We start from the raw sequence: 15,518 nt of genomic DNA, 5'->3' as shown, positions 1-15,518 counted from the left end.
AAATGCCCATTTTTTTGGCATGTTTTCTGATTTTGTGCGACATTGTCCAAAACCCCTAAGATAGCAAATATTCACAATTGGTTGCTGTTACAAGGGAATGTTTTCCATTTTTGCTTTAAAAAAAAATACTAAAACGATTCATCAATTATCAAAAAAGTTGCTGATTAATCAATTAATTGGTGTGTTTTACGTCTGCTACTTTTGTAGTTCCTGCCAGGCTAAATTCTGGGCAAATTAATCAAGGCTTTTAACGTCATTACGTGATAATCAATCTCAGTTCTCGCGAGAACACACAACTGTTTGAAAACAGGCGGCAGTGTTGCGAGAAGAAAACGGAAGAGAAGGTACATTTCTAAAAGTCACGATAAGTTTAATTATTCAGTAAAATATAATGTCTGCTTTGATGTGCTAATAAAGGATGATGTAAAGTGTCTCTAGGGAATTGTATCCCATACGACGTAGCTATGGTATGTTGTTTTTCTGCTGGAGTTGGATCGAGGAGGGGCTTTTAGCTAATGAGACACCAGAGACAAACAGGCTGCTGCCGTTAGCATTCAGTTAAAACGTTATTGGAGGTGTTAGTTACTGTGAGGAAAGCTCTTGCGGCTGATTGACTGATTCTGTCTTTTAATTTGGTTTTCTGTTAAGGAAAGATGACTGCAGACAATGAAATAGAGATTAAAGAGGCGTTTCAGCGCGCTCAGAAGGGTCACAATAACAAGGCAAAGCTGGTGGCAAGCCTGAACAGCCGCTACAACAAGGTAAGTGCTGTGTGTTATGTGAAGCTATTATTATATGTAGGCTACTCTCGTCTCTACTCTGTTTTAGACACACCACATGTTCTATGTTTTTTTTTTTTTTTTTTTTTTTTTTTCTCTCTGCGCGTAAAGAGATTTGTATAAATAGCCCCAAATGCAACTTGAAAAGGTAGTGGCAAACAAAAGGCAAAGAAAAGTTTAAATCCACTACTTAAAAGTATTTAAGTTGGAGCAGACCTTAAGTTTTCTAAAGGTTTGTTCTAAATATGTGGTACAAAGAAACTGTGTTTTGTTTTGACCCTGGGGACAGTAAGCTAGCCTGTCCACCTGAGAGGTCCGGAATGTATGTATTCTGTTGTGAATGAATATTGCCAAAACTCATGACTTGGTTTCACATATTGCTCATTTCCACTATATATATATATATATATATATATATATATATATATATATATATATATATATATATATATATTTAAACTATTGTTTCTCCTGGTTTGCATCCTCTGTCACCTGGGATTGATGACATCCTCCCATTTCCTCAACCAGCTTGAGGACAAGACACTGTTCCATGAGGAGTTTGTCCACTACCTGAAGTACGCCATGATTGTCTACAAGCGTGAACCTGCAGTTGAAAATGTCATAGAGTTTGTTGTGAGGTTTGCCACGAGTTTCCAGTCTCCACCTAAAACAGAGGAGGAGGAGGAAGCGGAGGAGGAAGAAGAAGATGCTGAGGATGATCATCCATTTTTGAGTTTCATCTTCAATTTCCTGTTGGAGGTATGAACATTATTGCACAAGTGTATGTTTGTTCTATGTATACTAAATGATTACAAGAGATCAACTTTGATATATACATGTTTATCATTTGCAGCAAACTTTAAAAATATATCTAATCCCCAATACTTTTCCTACAATGATAACAAAACCTCTCTGACTTTGTTTTAAGAATTTGCTGTACAGTGAAGCCCTGGTGTGATTGATGTGTCTGCTGCCTCTTAATCTGATTTTTGTCCTGTCCCATCTGTCTCCTCTCTCTTCCTGTTGGACTCCATCCGTTTCTCACTCCTACACTTTCCTTTGGTATGCAACCCCTTTTTCTCTGTCCCGCTTGTCCTTTTTCCTTTGATCCATGTCCACTCTTGTCGGCCTGTTTCTCCCCAATCCTGTCTTGCTCCTCTTTTTTTCCACTTCTTCTCCCAAACTGTTTGGACTGCCTTCCTTTCTTCTCAGTCTCATAAAGCCAATAGCCATGCGGTGCGTTTTCGTGTGTGCCAGCTGATCAACAAGTTGCTAGGCAGTATGGCAGAAAATGCCCAGATAGACGACGACCTCTTTGATCGCATCCACCAAGCCATGCTAGTCCGTGTCACTGACAAGTTCCCCAATGTAAGGATTCAGGCTGCTTTGGCCATGACACGTTTACAACAGCCAAAGGATCCTGACTGTCCAACCATCAACGGTTTGTGTTTGTTTTTCTATCCCTGCCTACACTGTTTTTCATTTGACAGAACACACTTGAGCAAATGCAGAAAAATATTATGCTTTCGTCTTTTTAGAATGATATGTTTATCATTGTTCAACTTTAAAATATGCAGCTTATAGTGCATTTCTTCAATGACCAAATTTGAGACATCATTGTTCAAACCTATCTGTTGTACTAAAATTACAAGTCCATGAAGAGAGTGGAAACTCCCATTCCCACTGGTCAAGTGTCACTTTTAATCTTAGTATAGTCTTTAATCCCCACTCTTTGGAGTAGCCTTTTTGTGTGTGATTTGTATATGTACAGTATGTTTTTATATCTTTGACCCTCTAATTGACCCTCTAATTGTCTAATGCTCTTATTTTTTTCCCCCCCACTGTTCAGCGTACATGTTGATTCTGGATAATGATTCTAATGCTGAAGTGCGACGTGCCGTTCTTTCCTGCATTGCGATGTCCCCTCGGACCCTCCCGAAAGTACTTGCACGCACCCGGGACATCAAAGAGAACGTCCGCAAGCTAGCTTACCAGGTAGCTACAAATGCAGTCAAATGTTCCGATATAAATTCATGCACACATAAGTACATCAATAACATAATAAAGTTGTTGTCTTGATCTGACTGAACACTCGTTGCAAACTTTCTATCTTTTGTTATCTGTTTTAAGGTTCTGGCTGACAAAGTTCACATTAAAGCTTTGACCATCGCACAGAGAGTTAGTCTACTGCAGCAGGGTCTCCATGACACCTCAGGTAATAATGATTTCCTTTTGCCTGTGTGCATGCAACATTACATTTACAGACACGTTCAATTATGTACTTGCACTTTCAGTAAGCAGAAAATCCATTAAAGCTGCAAGAAACAAACATTTTTTATTAGCAGTTAATCTGTTCACTTATTGTCAAAATTGTTTAGTTTATGAATTTAAAAAAAGAAAAAATGTCCACTATTTTTCCCCGCCTGAGGTGTGGTCTTTAAAGCGCCCATATTATGCTCATTTTCAGGTTCATAACTGTATTTTAAGATTGTACCAGAATAGGTTTACATGGTTTAATTTTCTAAAAACACCATATTTTTGTTGTACTGTACAGCTCTCTCTCACTGCTGCAGATCCTCTTTTCACCTGGTTTCTGTTTTAGCTACAGAGTGAGACCTCTTTTCATCTTCTTCTTCACTACTATCTTTGATTGCACTCGCACATGCTCAGTAGCTCAGATGTAGAGCATGTCAGCTAGCTAACTAGAGACAGTAAAAGAAAGCCTGTTTCTCCAACTTTGGTCAGTTACAAGGCAGGATTAGCTGGGAGACTTCTAAATGAGGGCACACATGTAAGTAGTTCTTTTGTAGTTTATGGTGAACTTGTGTGTGTTGTAGCAGTGCTTTGCTATTGAGAACGACGTAGCATGCTAGCGTTAGCATTAGCGTTAGCATGCTAACGAGCTAACGGTTGTGGTTAGCCAGCTCATTTCGGACTGTGACGTCACAGCATCACTAGGAGACTGAAGGCAGGACACATTCAGAAACCGTATCTCACTCAAAACAGCATGGATGGATTTTTGTCAAAGTTTGTATGTGTGTGGAAGCACCAGAGACACAAAAGAACACCCCAAATCCCAGAAAAAATGATTTCTTCATAATATGGGCACTTTAAATGTTTTGACCAGCAGTGTAAAACAGCAGAAAGTGCACGTTCTTACATTGGAGTTGCTGCAACCAGTGATTTATAAAAAGAGAGAGAAAAAAAACAGTTATGGCTGGCTAAACAACTACATATTTTTGAGTAATTTTCTGTTGATCATCACAATTGATTGTTTCAGCTCTAAATTCCATTGTGGCTATTTAATATGTCTGATTGTCTGTGTGTGTTGTAGAAGCGGTGCGGGAGGTGGTTTGTTCTCGCGTACTGCCGTCCTGGATGCTTCGGCTGGATGGTAACGTCATAGAGCTGCTCCACAGGCTGGATGTAGAGAACTGTGCCCAAACAGCTCTGGACACACTGAAAGCCATCTTCAAAGGCACACCTACTGAAGAACTGCTGCAGAACAGAGCGCAGCTCGACAACAGGTATACTTCAAACTCTGTCTCTCTGGCTCTCGCATGTTGTCACATAATTAAGAAATCGTCTGAAGTTAGAGATTATGTGTGTTTTCAACAGGAAGCTGATCCCAGTAGAGACTCTGTCCTGTGAGAATGTGCTTTACTGGAGAGCTCTGTACGAGTTCATCAAGGCTAAAGGAGAAGATGGTGATGAAATACTGGAGCAAGTGTTACCAGACGCTGCCACTTACGCAGACTACCTCTATGGGTAAGAGAAGAGACAGTTCACTGGATTACATTGATAGTTTTCTTGTTGTCTGCTGTATATTTTAGCCCTACTGCAGAGTAAATTCTGGACCAGAGAATTGATTAGTAGCAACAGGCTCTACAGTGATTTATTCTTGTAGTTAAAGGATGGTTTCACAATTTTAAAACAAGTAGGTCTTAAAAGTCAGGTGCCCATATGAACACTGAAACGGTTTGGTCTTGCTGTAAACATTCCTCCTGTTCATATTTGAGACTAACATCCAGTTCTTCCGTGCAAAAACACATGCAAAACTTTATCCAAAGTTAATGTTTCTTTAGTAGACACAAATCAAGTAGGTATCTTTTTAAAGTTTTAACTTTTTTTGTTCCTTCACTGCAGCTCAGAATGTAAACAGTATGGGACACTTTAAAGAGGGAATTCTCTACTAAAAAGGATTTAACTTTGGAATGTATTTACCTTTTTGTTTAATGGTACGTGTCCAGATAGGCGTTTTCACAGAAGATATCGGCCTGCTTCCCAGTATTGCACGCTAGTGGGCTTTCCACCAGCACTGATCAGTTTCTCTACACTGACCACAGACAAGCAAAGAAAACAGGCTACAGCCTCATACAACAAGCCTGATGGCTGTGCCTGATTGGGCGAAAGCGTCATGTGGGGGCTGTCTGCTCTCAGCTTTCAAAACGGACCATAATGTCTCGTTTGGAATTCAATCTCTTATTTTACAAAAATAGTTCACCGAAATGTGTATCTGAAAAAGAATTAAGCGAGAAATAGGCTATACAGCTGCTGCATGTGTCTTCATTTCAGGTCGACAACAGTCAGTTAAAAAGATTTTCGTCAGCTTTTGAGAGGCGCTGAGCTGGAAACTCCTCATTTGCATGAAGTTGCCTGGATTCAACTTCATGCAAATGAGGAGCGGGCGACTCGACGCACCGCTTCTCCAAAGTTCCCGTGATGCTAGCTGCTTCCATAGAAATTAATGTGAATCATGGAAATGACACTGACAATGGACACACACCATAACTCAGTCTGCTGAAGCCTTATATTTACGTCAGATAAAGTTTTGAATATTTTTTGCAAAGAATGAGGACTGAATTTTGTCCCCCATCACTTATATTGAAAGCACTTTAGAAAGGGATCTTTTAATGTCCCACGTGAACAGGAGGAAAGACTACCAAAACATTTTCATGTTGTTCATATGGGCCCGACTACTCTTTTAGGGTGGATCGGATATCGGGCCGAGACTGACTCATATATCGGATCGGGTATCCTTGACAATGGGTCCGATCTCTTCAATTCTTTATTATTATTATTATTATTATTATTATTATTATTATTATTATTATTATTATTATTATTTCTTATTTTAATAATAAATAACAGTTCATTATATTTATAACTATGTATTAATTTGTTACATTTCATTTTACAAAGTTAGAAAAGCAGCATTTAAGTCGAGCCTGATGTTGTGTTACACATAATTAAATGATCCCAGTCATTTCCACACAGTGAGACATAGAGCTTATTATCTAAACACTGGTATCAGATCGGAACTCGTTATCGGTCGGTGCCCAAATCCCAGGTATGATATCGGGACTGATTTTTATTTAACAAAAAATTGTAAACCTAACCCATTTTAAAATGGTATTATGTAGTTAATTTGTAATACTCAGAACAGAACACCTGACCCAGTAGCCATAATGCTCATGTTGTTACTCAGGTATCTGAATGCAGCTCCGCTGTTCTCAGAGGAGCTCTTTCTGTGTGTAACGGTGTGGCTAACGCATTGCTTATGTTCCATTTAACATGGCTAGTTATTTTAAAGTGTAGCATTCATATAAAAAAGACAATCCGAGAAAGAAATTTTTTTTTTTTTCTTCAATTTACGTGATCAAAGCCAGATACTTGAAAAACAGCTGTGATCAAGTTAACATGCCTCAGGGACCCAACAGATAATGTACTATAACTACTTTGATATGTAGCTGCAGACCGGCACTTAATATACTAGACAGCTCCTAGAACACAGTAACACCTCTGAATTTGCGGTTTCTTTGCGCCAATAATGTTTTATTCTTATAGATCTAGTTTTGCTTTTGATGGCTAGACCACAGCATTCATCTGGAGACATTGTGATTTAGATTAAGAAACTTCTACAAAGCCTTCTTTCATCTTCAAGTTAGCTTTAACCAAACTGCATAAAGCACACTGAATATACTCTGAATTGGTTGCTTATAATCTTATATTGACATAAATCACAGAATGCCTTCTTCCACACTCATCATATCATCAATGTAGGAGCATTCTGCTGTTTTACCACCTGCCTAATGCATGTGATGCTGTAGTGTGAAATGCTCCTTAGTGGCTCTGTTAACATTTATCTAATCTGAGCGTGCTGTTGTAATCCCTGAGTTGTATGACTCTTGACTAGGGGGGTAAGAAAAAATCAATACACTTGAGTATCGCAATGTTTTATTTTGCAATACTGTATCGATTCTCCAAAAAGTCAATATCGATTTCTTATTATTATTATTATTATTATTATTATTATTATTATTATTATTATTATTAAAAAAAATATATATATATATATATTTTTTTTTTATCGTTCAAAAATATTCATATAAGACAGTGGTTCACGTTTATGTTGTCTTTAACGCCCTACCGCTAGATGGTTATGCTGAGACACACCACTAGTGTCCTTGCCTAACGGTGCCTGACTTTCAGCTAGAAGCTAACAATGTAGCTATGGCTGAACTTTGGCCTACTTTAGCATATCAACATTAGCTCACTAAGAACCTGTGAACCACAATCCCAAACTGGCAGTTTTTCTGTGTACTGAATAGTTTACCTAAAGTAAACTTCTTTGACTTTTATGAACATCATGTCTTTTAAATATTAGTTTTTCTAAAATTATACTTATAATTAAGTATACTATAAATCCCAATATGGCACCTTATGCACAGTATTGCAATATATTGAATCGTGACCCATGTATCATATCGCCAGATTCTTGCCAATACACAGCCCTACTCTTGACCCTTGCAGGTATCTGAAGGCAGTGCCTTTGCTGTCAGAGGAACAGAGGGCTGACTTTACCCAGCTGGAGCTCGTCATGACCAAGGAGTTCATCGCCCAACAGCTCATCCATCTCATCGGATGTCTGGACACCAATGAGGAGGGCGGCAGGTAAGATAAGGAAAAAAGTTGTGTTGTTAAGATGAGGAACAGATGTTGTGTGAGGTAACAAACGTGGAATGGGCAAAGAGTGGGATAGTACTGAGGGAGAGGGAAGGAGGGATCATATACAACAGCTTTAAATGAGGGAAGGAGAGATATTTTAGTAGTATCTGTTTATTCAGCTACTAAGAGCAGGAGGTCAGACTTGAAAGAGGCATGGATGGGACGATAAGAGGTTTTGAGGAAAGGACTGGTATGAAGGCGAGTGGGGAGAACAAGTGCTTCTTTTTTTTGTTTTTTGGACACAATTTTCTGAGGGTGAAAGTTGAAAGCGAAGGAAAGGGGCTTAAAAGGAAGGACTAGAAACTAAGATTTAGTTATTCTGTTTTAGGGCTGAACAAGAACAATTATTATTATTGACTTGATAAGAATAAATGTAATGCTACACTGTTTCTTAGATATGTCAATGCAATTAGTTTCCTTAATCGTGTTGACCTCATTTTTATCCTGATTGTTTATAATATGACCAGTGTAGGAGTTAGACCAGTCTAGTTAAACTTATGGACTGGATTATTTTTGGGGCTTTTTGACCTTTTTATTGGATAGGACAGCTGAAGACAGGAATGTGGCAAGGGCTGAACCATGGTACACGGTACATTTGAAATTCCGACAATATATTGAAATCTGCAATATGTGTACATTTAGTTGGGTAAGAAATCTATAGTGTCAGTAATGTTTGTTTTGCCTGGCAAAATCCTTAATTTTGTTCAATTTGCCAAATATTTTCATCAGCTTGTTGAGGTGTTTATAGTCAGACTTGTCATGTTGTAATGCTTTTGTAGGAAGCGCGTGTTGGCTGTCCTGCAGGAGATGTTGGCTCTTCCACAGACTCCCTCCTCCCTGGTCTCCCTTCTCATGGAAAAACTCCTCACCCTCGTTCCTGATGACCACAGACGCATACAGACTGTAAGTTACATTTTACACTTACATGTGCCCTTCATAGATTTAGTTGACAGACCAATTAGGCAAAAATTACAATGCAAAAGCTGAAATTATTTATCAATGTTTCCAGATGTTGAATGCGTGAATTAAACGGTCCTATGCCACTAAAGTTTTGAGATGTCACATAATTAAACAGATTTTCTATTCAGTGGGGGTATTGTTACCACGGAGATTGACGTCTAAATGAGCTGGCTTTGTGTGCCACAGGTGGCAGAACTCATCTCCGATCTGAGGGAGCCCATCAACGAGGCCAGTCAGCCAGTGGATGAGAACATGAGCCGCCGGCAGCAGGTCCAGGTGGGCAACACTCTGCCAACTGAAAGCACCCAGAAGCAATTAGATTCAGTAATCCCATCCAAATACCCATCCAAATACCCTACTGTTTTTTCTTTTTTTTTGGATGGATGAAAACACCACATATTGGCACACTGCTAACTTGTATTTGGTAAAAAAGTTACAATCATTACAAAGCTACAGAAAGATTGAATCCTACAAACGGATATTCAGGTTTCCTTTGTTATGAATGAACCCAATAACTAAATATATGAAAGGTTTATGCATTTTAAAATTGAGATAACAAACAAACTATCTTTCCTAAGTCTTGTCTGTTCTGTGCTCTATTTACATTCCGTCTGTTTCTATTTGTCCATCCCTCTGTACCTCCAGCTAGCAGATGGTTTGTATTTTGAGGCAAAGCATGTTTTCAGTGAGGTGGAAGGTGCATATCATGCCAATCTGGTCCTTGCCTGGTTTATTCAGGTCCAGTAGTTTTCCCTTTTTTAATATTGAAACATGTTTTCCCTTCTTTAACCTCGGTGAGAGTCAGTGGTTACACAGCAGGAACACAATAAGGCACAGAGAGGGATTGCTCACAACTTTGTCAATACTCACTTCCCCATCTTTCAACAGACACTAAAAGTATTTAATATTGTGGAGGCCCAACAGCTGCTGAGGAAGTTAATCCTTGCCCAGGTGTATGACTTCCATCCCCTCTGTGCACCTGCTCGCTCGCCAGCTCTATCTTTGTTCAGTCCGTAAAGGCAAAGTAGGCCCTGGAGGTTTGTCACCTGGGCCAGAGCCCCGGGTGGTGGTGGTGGTGGTATTTTTCCTGTAAATAGAGGCGTAGTTGCCCGTCTCAACAGTCAAGAATCCTCTGGAGTGTATTTCAGCTGTTTATTTCCCCTCCAGCTAGCAGAGGTGAAGGTGAGTATCTTGGAGGCTAAACAAACCCTGGAGGACTGTATCACTACCCAGGACTTCAGCCGTGCTGCAGATCTGAAGGACTCCATCACTGAGCTGGAGAACCGCAGGAACCAGATCATCCAGGACATCGCAGAGAGTAGCCAGCCGGCCGACAAGGAGACCCGCACCGAGAAGGTACGTAGCCACGCAGGAAGCACCGCCTCATTTAATAATTTACCCTATATAGTGAAGAGATTTTCCTCCTGGAATAAAAACGAAGAAAGGTCTTAACACCTGTTTTGGTTTTCTTTTTTTTCCAGAATGACCCGGAGACTCTTCTAAGGTGTCTAACAATGTGTGCAGAACTGCTGAAGCAAATGAGCATCAAGACACGAATTGGTCCAACTATAAGTGCCTTAATGTCCTCACTGGTAAATCCACACTGCACATATGATCATATTTTTCACTTCAATGTTCCTGTAGATGTACAGATAACGAGCTCCAACTGGATCTGGAAATCATTTTAGTTGGAGTATCAGAACCAAATTATCTGCCATAGTTTTGGTTAGTAGGTATTAATGCAGATTATAACAAAGTCAACTGCATATTTCTTCCCCTGTATGTGTAAAAGGATCCAATGTTGTTGTTGCTCTTGCATTTCTAACTTTGTACCGCCTTGTCTCTCAGGCTGAGACCTTTTCTACAAAGTTACTGGTTTAAAAGAAAAAAAAAGAAACCTCTAATATTAACGATGGCTCTTAGCTTTTTAACGCGTTACAATTATAGTAATATCTTTCACTGACGTCCAAAGTCTTACCATTTGATGAAACCTTTGAATCATCTGTGATTATTTGCTATTGTTTGCTCTGTTTGTTTTTATCATCTTATGTTGTCAAACATTTGTAGTAAAGTCAGGAAAAGTTGGTGGATGTCACTATTTTCTCCATCTCTGTCAGGTCCTGCCCAGTATAGCAAATGCTCACCCTGCTGTCCGTAACATGGCCGTGCTGTGTCTGGGAACATGCACCCTGCACAGCAAGGAGCTGGCCAGAACCCACATGGTCCTGCTGCTGCAGGTAATGTAATACACGTGTGTTTTATCCACCAAACACTCAAATACATTTATAAATATTGTACATGTTAAACAGTCACCCAAATTATAACAAAATAAGATCCTTAACCCCTAGTTACTCCAGAGGAGTGCGACCTCTGACATATATAGCAATTGTAAGTTGCTTTGGAGGAAAAAAAAAAGCGTCAGCTAAATAACATGTAATGGTGTGTGTGTGTGTGTGTGTGTGTGTGTGTTCGTTCGTTCAGATTGCCCAGCTGGATGAGGTAAAGATCCGCATCAGTGCTCTGCGGGCCATCATCGACCTGCTGCTGCTGTTTGGCTTCCAGCTGCTCTCTGATCCAGCTGCTACTCCGACAGTCCTGCACTCCCAGTCACCAGACAGACAGGAGGAGGACGCACCCGTGGCCGAGGAGAACACTGCACAGAGTATACTTGTGATGCTTTCAGAGTTCCTGGACAGTGAGGTGAGGTTGAGGGTGAAATATTTACTCAACGAACTGAAGTATGCATCAAGTTCACCTGGGTGTAAAGTACCCAGAGACAGTTTTATTGTATCAATCTGTGTTCAACACTTTCAGCTGTCTGACCTGCGTACAGAGACCGCGGAGGGCCTGGCCAAATTAATGTACAACGGCCGTATCTCCAGCGCCAAGATGTTCTCCCGTCTGGTGCTGCTGTGGTACAATCCTGTCACCGAGGGCGACACCCGGCTACGCCACTGCCTCGGCGTCTTCTTCCAGCTCTACGCCCGCGAGAGCAGGTCACACATGCACGCATACGCAGGCAAACCATGCGCTATGTGGTTATTTGATTTCTTACACCTGTGCTTTTCCCATCCTCTTATTAGTTTGATTACTGGCCTGGGTGAAGTTATTGGTTATGTGGTATAAACTAATATGGAGAGTGTCTTTGTGTTTTATTAGGGTCCACCAGGAGGTGGTGGAGGAGGGCTTCCTGCCGACTGTTCGAACTCTGATGAATGCTCCAGCCACCTCTCCGCTAGCCGAGGTGGATATTAACAATGTGGTCGAGCTACTTGTCGAGCTGACTCGTCCGAGTGCTCTTATTAAGGCCTCCGCTAACACAGAGGTAAGAAAAATACCCAGAACTACTGTGAACTCCCAAAACCCTCAGTGATCAATCTGGGTTGTTCCTTATTAGTAGAGCTGGGCAATATATTGATATAATATCGATATCGTGATATGAGACTAGATATCGTCTTAGATTTTGGATATCGTAATATGACATAAGTGTTGTCTTTTCCTGGTTTTGAACGCTGCATTACAGTAAAGTGATGTCATTTTCTGAACTTACCAGACTGTTGTAGCTGTTCTATTATTTGCCTTTACCCACTTAGTCATTATATCCACATTACTGATGATTATTTATCAAAAATCTCATTGTGTAAATATTTTGTGAAAGCACCAATAGTCAACACTACACTATCGTTGCGGTATCGATATCGAGGTATTTGGTCAAAAATATTGTGATATTTGATTTTCTCCATATCGTCCAACCCTACTTATTAGCGTTTGTTTTTATTGGTGCTCTGTGGGTAGAAAGCAATATAATGAAAAGCTCAAATGTATAACCATTTCTTCATCCCAGATGGACGCAAATTGTTCTCTTGAATGCTTCAGTTCACTTTAGAACATGCAGAGCTTTCACAACTATTTTTTTTTTAAAGGCTTAATATGATAACATCTCAATAAGGCAAAAACAAATTGAATTTATGGAGTTAATATATCTTTTAGGAGGTGTGTGTCCATGACTACTTGGCGGTGCGTATGTGTGGGGAGATGTTGAAGGACCCCACAGCCCCTGAGGTGCGTCTCTATGCCAAGACTCTAAGCAACCTGGAGCTCAGCAGAGATGAGACTGTCAGGAAAGACCTGCAGATGCTGCTGCAGCAGCTTGTACAGGTACAGACAACACTAAAGAGTCTAGTCATGCTAGCAACTCTGTGAGGCTGTATCAAGGGGGTAAGCCAGCCTCCACAAAGCGTAGCTATGGAGCCATTTTGATGCTAACAAGCCATCACCTCCCATTAGCATCCCATTGACTGCAGTTCATTTTTGTGTCACTTTGATAGCGAATAACTTTACATCAGAAGCGTTTAAAGACTCTATTTGTCCATTGTTTATTTCTAAAGAAACACAGCAATGTATAAAAGGCTCCATTACCTTGTATCTCACGTTATGGCTCCGTAGCAGGCGTTTTTGTAACAATAGGCTAACGATTGTGTCATAACCACGCGACTTACTGTCGCATAGTAGAGGAATTATTAGTACAGGAGAAGCTCGCAGGCAGTTTTGACTTACATTTGCTGTTTAAGTTTAATTACTAATGTTAACTAGCATTTTAGTTAGCAATAATTAGCCTGTGCCCATGTTATCTCCTTACATAGACCTACGCTCTCCGTCTCTGTAAGATTGGTAATGATTGAGATTTCTCTTGGCACAGCTACCAGAAGACTTACAACTTTCAGACACGTTGTTCACGTCACATTTACGTCTTTGAGCTCAGTTGGAGGCTGCGCAGTAGCTCAGTCCTCACCGGAAAAGTGCTTCTAATATCCTTCACTGGTCTCCGTCGGTCCATTTCTTTTACTGTCTATGTGCGGTACTTGGGCACAGCGATGCCCTAAGCTAAACGCTTACGAACACAATGCTAACATGCTGCTGTTAAGTACATTTAATGTTTACAATGTTAACCGTTAATTCCGCGTGTTTGCATGCTAATTAGCACCAAACACAAAGAACAGCTGAGGCTAGTGGGACTATAATTAGTTTAATTTAATCATAAAACAAAGCATTGCACACATTGGAATTTTGATCCATCGAACCAATGTTGAGATACGTCAGTCTGGACCAAAAGAACGACATACGTTGCCGTCCCTAGTACCACGTCCATCCCAAGAACACGCAGCCTCTCATGCTATTTGATGTATTTATATATCTGCCTCTTGAAAGGCCTGATGTTTAATTTCTCCTCTTTCCGTCCTTTTCTTCAGGTGGTGAAGGATCGTGTCTGTCTTCGTGCTCTGGAGAAAATGATTCATCAGCTAGTGGACTCCAAAGAACAGGCTGAGCTCCTCAGCGCTAGCGCACTACAACCAGTGGATGTCAATGCAGATGGTACACATGCAAACACTGACAGTCTAAGACAGCCTGACATCTCACCGCGCATCCGTAACAAATGTTGCTTTCTCGGTGTCTAACTAGATTTACACCCCACACGTTTGTGTCAACTCTTCCTGTAAAAGGATTATGTCTGATTACCAGGATTTTTGCTAAGTGGATTGAAAATGCCTCTACATCGCATTCGGTGTCTGCCAGGACGGGAATACAGCTAGCACAGAGAGGAACTGCAAAAATGTCTGTCTTTATCTCTCCACAGAGGTGGCAACAGACGATCCATCTAAATCTGCCAAGAGAGCCAAAAGAGGTAATGCAGGTTCTGTATACTCATCTAAAACCGCAGTTGTTCATAGGGCCACTATATTTTTAGAGCTGTTCTTGTCTACTGGAGTCTAGGAGTTGACTCAGCACTGCAAGGTAACCCGAGTGTTTGTGTGCACAGGTCAGAGGAAAGTCTGCACAGCCAAAGGGGGCAAAAAGTCGAGCAGGAGGGCAGAGTCATCAGAGGAGAGGTGCGTGTTTTCAGTTAACTCTTGATAGCACACAAGGAAACTAATGTCCTCCCTTTTAGAAATATGTATACCTATGATGAATTAACAATAGGATACCATCACTTTTATATTCACATTCTCATATTCATCTGCTCCCCTTTTTGTTTTGGCCAGTGATGGAGAAAATGTTCCAGAGTCAGTTCCTGTGGTGCGTCCCTCACGGAGGGCCAAGACTGCAGCTCTAGAGAAGACGAAGCTGGACCTCAACACCCTCATCAACCAGGAGGCCAATGTGTCGTAGGAGTCAGGTTATTAATAGTTCACGCAAAAAATGGAAATTTGTTACTTTTTAATTGATGTGGAGCTATTCACTTACTCTTTTATAGTAAAAATTGACAAATTAACCAAACCTTCTCTGACTGCAAGCCCTTACCATGGGGTCACCTCTTTATAAGGTGTCATATTTCCCTTTTTATTTCTGTATGCTTCAGTTTCAGATTGTCATTTTAATCATTAAAGTGAAATATGTCAATAAAGCATGTCCTCTTTTCATTTTCACAATACCAGATCAGTGGTCCCCAACCTTCATTAGTTGTGAGCAGTTCTCCAGAAGTGAGCGTTTCTTCTCAGACAAATTTTTTTTTTTGTAAGATTTTTTTGGGGGGCTTTTTTCACTTTATTTCAGAGTGACGGTGGATAGACAGGAAAGGTGGGAGAGAGACGGGGGATGACACGCAGCAAAGGTCGCCCCTCTTCTCAGACATTTAATTGTTGGATTGACAGTGGTGAAAATCACACACACACACAATCACAAACCGGAGATGAGACGTACACAATGACCTAAATTGAGGACAGCTACGCTCGTTATTGTAAGTGCAATGATAAGTTAAAGTCCAATAAGCAC

The 15,518-nt window shown here is 40.5% G+C and overlaps 1 protein-coding gene across 3 annotated transcripts; it reads left to right on the top strand.

Moving 5' to 3' along the window:
• The first annotated feature begins 265 nt into the window (after positions 1–265).
• ncapg (non-SMC condensin I complex, subunit G) lies at positions 266–15,158 on the top strand. 3 transcript variants are annotated; one of them, XM_039816225.1, is made up of 22 exons: positions 266–344; positions 649–761; positions 1,308–1,538; positions 1,992–2,220; positions 2,629–2,774; positions 2,910–2,994; positions 4,114–4,306; positions 4,398–4,547; positions 7,593–7,733; positions 8,567–8,690; positions 8,934–9,023; positions 9,915–10,103; positions 10,229–10,339; positions 10,865–10,984; positions 11,229–11,447; positions 11,562–11,743; positions 11,907–12,072; positions 12,738–12,905; positions 13,997–14,120; positions 14,383–14,430; positions 14,566–14,635; positions 14,789–15,158. In XM_039816225.1, exons 2-22 carry the CDS (start codon positions 654–656, stop codon positions 14,913–14,915), a joined length of 3,021 nt encoding a protein of 1,006 aa, XP_039672159.1. In that variant the 5' UTR covers positions 266–344; positions 649–653; the 3' UTR covers positions 14,916–15,158. The 3 variants fall into 3 exon arrangements, with proteins under 3 accessions (XP_039672159.1, XP_039672174.1, XP_039672164.1); XM_039816240.1 differs by having other exon boundaries at positions 279–344; positions 654–761; XM_039816230.1 differs by lacking the exon at positions 266–344 and adding an exon at positions 362–467.
• The last annotated feature ends 360 nt before the right edge of the window (positions 15,159–15,518 follow it).

This window comes from Perca fluviatilis, chromosome 1, assembly GCF_010015445.1.
Source record: "Perca fluviatilis chromosome 1, GENO_Pfluv_1.0, whole genome shotgun sequence".
Lineage (NCBI taxonomy): Eukaryota > Metazoa > Chordata > Actinopteri > Perciformes > Percidae > Perca > Perca fluviatilis.
Note: the sequence above shows the minus strand (reverse complement) of the source record. Positions and strands in the feature narration are given on the sequence as shown.